Here is a 4,985-nt window from a genome sequence, read left to right on the forward strand (position 1 = left end):
TATTATGATATTCATTATGAAGGTGATATATACTATTGAATGGGGTAAATTACTTGCATATAAGCACAGGCTGATCATAACTGTAATCTATACCAATAGCTGTCAATAACTACAACTATGATTAATGCTTCAACACTTCCTGAAAGTAGCAAGTGGTCACATAAATGCATCATATTGATTGAACCAACCCCCTCATGGTAGTCTCACTTTATACGTCATTGGTAGGTCACTGATGGTAATCCCTTTGATTTTGGGAGGTTTCCTGTCAAGAAGTAATCAATCACCTATTATTGAAGACTTAGCACAAGCAAACCATCAATATGGGAAATTGGTTCGCTTTGCACATGTTCATAGGCAAATATACATTATTAATTCAATTCATTTAATGATCAATCATTCTGTTCAATTTGAGAGAAACATTTTCAACACTTTTCAAACACTTGAAAAGGACGGTAATGGTGTTTTGCTGCATTAAGTCGCTGTCCATGGCGCTGATATTGGAGTCTGGCGGACTGGTGCTGTCCATGGGGCCGATATTTCTATCGCTCTAAATTGCATCGGTAAATTGATCATTTCTGGTATAACCGTTTTTGCTAACTAATAGTAGGGGAAATAATAATTAACATGGGTCATTGAACTTCTCCATATTGGCTGGTTGAATTAGCAAATGCAGAGCTGCATGTATAATTTTCTCTTTTATTCGAATGTTCAAAATTTGGAGGAAACTGTATGACAAGAGACAAATGATAAACACATCAACGTCAAGGACACATAGACTATCCCAAACATCCTAATGATAATCACCCCATTTCCTTTTTTCTCCCTATGTGTGATCATTCCTCTGCTTTCAAACGGCCACCCACGAACCCTCACACACTCAAGTAGTGTTTCACTTACATAGAGTATGAAGGGTTGAGACATGGCCCTCCTCCTCCGTTCGATCAATGGGCCAGTAAAAACAGTCTCTGCCTTGTCAGCGATAAGCTTCTCCTATATAAATGACAGCCGGTGAGAAGAGAAGAGGGAAGAAGAGGGAGGAGAAGAAGCAGAGGGAGAAGGGGGAGAGGGTGAATCAGAAGAGGTTGTAGCCTCCACTGAAGCCCAAGTTAGCTCCAGCACACCTGCTGAGGAGGAAGAGGAGGACAAAGAAGGCGATGATGAAGAGGAAGAGGGAGAAAAAGAAGAAGAGGGTGAGAAAGGAGAAGAGGGTGAGAAGGGAGATGATACAGAAGGTGGTGATGAGGGAGAAGGAGAGGGGGAATTAGAGGAGACAGTCCTGTGCTCTAAAGCCCCAGAATCAAAGGCCTCTCCTGACAAAGAGAAGGCTGGAGAGGAGGGAAGCGGAGGAGAAGAGGAGACAGGAGAGGGAGAGGGAGAAGAGGAGGGTGATGATCAAGATGAAGATGCAGGTAGTGACAAAGGATCCAAAGATGGAGATGATAAGGATGAGGAAGATGAGAAGAAAGGAAAGGATGAGAAAGAAGACAAAACAGATGAGAAGGCAGCTGTAGCCAAGACAGAGGCTCCCAAAACAGAAGCCTCCAAGAGTGAGGCCCCAAAAGTTGAGATCCAGAAATCTGAGTCCCCAAAGCCCTCCAAGCCAGACTCCCTAAAAGCTGAATCCCCAAAGGCTGGGTCCCCCAAGTCCGAGTCCCCAAAAGCTGGATCCCCCAAACATGAATCTCCCAAAGCTGTAACTCCCAAATCTGAATCTCCAAAACCTGGCTCCCCCAAATCTGAATCCCCAAAACCTGCTGGATCCCCCAAATCTGAATCCCCAAAACCTACTGGATCCCCCAAATCTGAATCCCCAAAACCTTCTGGATCCCCCAAATCTGAATCCCCAAAACCTGCTGGATCCCCTAAATCTGAATCCCCAAAACTTGCTGCATCCCCTAAATCTGAATCCCCAAAACCTGCTGGATCCCCTAAATCTGCTGGATCCCCCAAAACCTGCTGGATCCCCTAAACCTGCTGGATCCCCCAAATCTGAATCCCCAAAACCTTCTGGATCCCCAAATCTGAATCCCCAAATCTGATCCCTAAAATGCTGGATCCCCCAAAAACCTGAATCCCAAAACCTGGATCCCCCAAATCTGAATCCCCAAAACCAAATCTGGATCCCCCAAATCTGAATCCCCAAAACCTTCTGGCTCCCCCAAATCTGAATCCCCAAAACCTTCTGGATCCCCTAAATCTGAAAATCTGAATCCCCAAAACCTTCTGGATCCCCCCCTGCTGGATAAATCTGAATCCCCAAAACTTGCTGGAATCCCCTAAATCTGAATCCCCAAAACCTGCTGCTGGATCCCCCAAATCTGAATCCCCAAAACCTGCTGGATCCCCCCCCTGGATCCCCCAAATCCCCAAAACCTGCTGGATCCCAAATCTGAATCCCCAAAACCTGCTGGATCCCCCAAATCTGAATCCCCAAAACCTTCTGGATCCCCCAAAAACCTTCTGGATCCCCTAAATCTGAATCCCCAAAACCTGCTGGATCCCCCAAATCAGAATGAATCCCCCAAACCTGCTGGATCCCTAAACCCTCCCCCAAATCTGAATCCCCAAAACCCCTGGATCCCCTAAATCCCAAATCCCCCTGAATCCCCAAAACCTGCTGCTCTCCCCCAAATCAGAAAATCCCCCAAATCTGAATCCCCAAAATCCCCCAAACTTCCCCTATATCTGAATCCCCATGGATCCCCCAAATCTGAATCCCCAAAACCCTGATCCCCTAAAAACCTTGCTGGATCCCCTGAATCCCCAAAAATGGCTCCCCCAAATCTGAATCCCCAAACCTGCTGGATCCCCCAAATCTGAATCCCCAAAACCTGCTGGATCCCCTGAATCCCCAAAACCTTCTGGATCTGAATCCCCAAAATCCCCCCTGAAAAACCTGCTGGCTGGCTCCCCCAAATCCCCAAATCTGAATCCCCAAAACCTTCTGGATCCCCTAAATCTGAATCCCCAAAATCCCCCCTGAATCCCCAAACTTGCTGGATCCCCCTGAATCCCCAAAAAATCTGAATCCCCAAAACCCCTAAATCTGAATCCCCCAAAACTTGCTGGATCCCCCAAATCTGAATCCCCAAAACCTGCTGGATCCCCCAAATCTGAATCCCCAAAACCTGATCCCCAAAACCTTCTGGATCCCTAAATCTGAATCCCCAAAAAACTAAAAAATCTGCTGGATCCCCCAAATCTGAATCCCCAAAACCTCTGAATCCCCCCCCTGGTTCCCCAAATCCCCAAAACCTGAATCCCCAAAAATCCCAAATCTGAATCCCCAAACCTGCTGGATCCCCCAAATCTGAATCCCCAAAACCTGCTGGATCCCCAAATCTGAATCCCCAAAACTGGACAGGATCCCCCAAATCTGAATCCCCCAAATTGCTGGGATCCCCCCTGCAGGCAGAGTCCCCAAATCGGAATAAGGGTGAGGCCCCCAAACCAGAAACCTCCAATGTCAGAGGCCCCCAAGGCTGCAGAAGAGAAGGTAGACAAAAAGAGTGATTCAGAGGAAGAGAGGAAGGTAGAAAAGAAAGACGCAGCCATGAATGGAGATGTGGAGAAGATTACCCCAGAGGACAAGGACAAGAAGGATGAGGGTGGGAAAGAGGCAGAGGAGAAGGATGTTATCTCAAATGGAGTGGACGAGAGCCCCACTAAAGATGACCCGGACCAGAAAGATGATCCAAAGGACCAGAAGGTGGTCATCACCAAAACGGTGGAGACCATCACCACTGGAGAGGACGGGGCCAAGCATGTCACCAAATCGGTCACTGTCACCGAGACTGTGAAGGAGTCTGAGGATGTGATGCAGGAGAAGACAGTCTCCAGCAAGAAGATGGAGAAACACTCTTCCCAGTCCGTCAAGGTGGTGACTGAAACTGAGTAACTGCGCTCCATCCAACCCACTCAGGAGGAACAAAGATGACACGACAAAAAGCAATCAACCCAGAACTAACATAACAACGAAATCATAGAGCTAGAGCGATGTAATAAAGAGAACCACTCTCAAACATACAGAAAAGCAACGAGAGAAGCCATATGATGTGACAAAGCTAACATTGTTTAAAAATGCATGTTGAGAGAAAGCTTTAAATGGGTTTTGCTGCAGATTAAATCAGGAAAATGTGATAGTGGGACAGATTATTAATTGTCTTTATGTTTCCCTGCAGTTCACGGGAGGGCTCACGGGTGGGGGCGTCTGCATGCTAGCTCAGGGAGGGAGACCCCTCCGCTCTAACCTGTATGGATGGATGGAAGGTTTACAGTTTAGATGCATACTGTATGTTGGTGGGAGAGTGATAGAAATGTATGTTAATTCAAATGTTAATTCAAAAAGGGGTGCCTGGGTTGGAGCGTCCACTTTAGAGACACATGTTCAAAAGGACTAGCCTTTTTATGTGAAGATACCAACTGAGCCAAAAATACAATCGTCTACAACACAATATAGTGAAGAATGAGAAAGACGATGGTGCAATGTACTGATGATCATAAACATACAGTACCCGAAGCAACTAAAGCATTAAGAACCTTGAAGAAACACTGAGCCTTAAACATGCTTTTTATCAGTATCTATTATGTTTACCTAATGAGTGCAATTGAAAATAAATATGCAAATGCGCACACATACATTCTTGTATGCATAGGATGGACTTGAATTTAAATAGCGAACTTAAATGAGGTGCTACAGTTTGCAATCCCATGTCTTTACTCATCATGAACTATTTCCCAGCAGCATTTACTCAATAAATGTCATACTGAAATACAAATATGGTCTCTTGTTCCTTTATGCAATTGTCCTGTCATGTCCTTACACTTGTTCATTTACAGTAGCTGTCTCACCTCAACATGCACACTATTCTATTTCTTCATCTGCTTTCATAGGGGTGGGATTGCATGCTTCATGATCTTTTGTAGCCTAGAAATGATACAAAACCATATCACCATCCAGAGGCTGTCCTCTACAGATTTTTAAA

The 4,985-nt window shown here is 45.4% G+C and overlaps 2 protein-coding genes across 2 annotated transcripts in view; both read left to right on the top strand.

Annotated features, from left to right (window-relative positions):
• LOC135571509 (uncharacterized) overlaps positions 1 to 1,969 on the top strand; it is a 2,547-nt gene extending 578 nt beyond the window's left edge. The window contains exon 2 of the mRNA XM_065018103.1: positions 1,017 to 1,969. Coding sequence (XP_064874175.1) covers positions 1,017 to 1,969 — 953 coding nt within the window. The remainder of the gene's footprint in view (positions 1 to 1,016) is intronic.
• Positions 1,970 to 3,463: 1,494 nt separating this feature from the next.
• LOC135571391 (neurofilament medium polypeptide-like) lies at positions 3,464 to 4,778 on the top strand. The gene has a single exon (XM_065017458.1). It carries the CDS (start codon positions 3,464 to 3,466, stop codon positions 3,896 to 3,898), a length of 435 nt encoding a protein of 144 aa, XP_064873530.1. The 3' UTR covers positions 3,899 to 4,778.
• The last annotated feature ends 207 nt before the right edge of the window (positions 4,779 to 4,985 follow it).

This window comes from Oncorhynchus nerka, linkage group LG4 (genome assembly GCF_034236695.1).
Source record: "Oncorhynchus nerka isolate Pitt River linkage group LG4, Oner_Uvic_2.0, whole genome shotgun sequence".
Lineage (NCBI taxonomy): Eukaryota > Metazoa > Chordata > Actinopteri > Salmoniformes > Salmonidae > Oncorhynchus > Oncorhynchus nerka.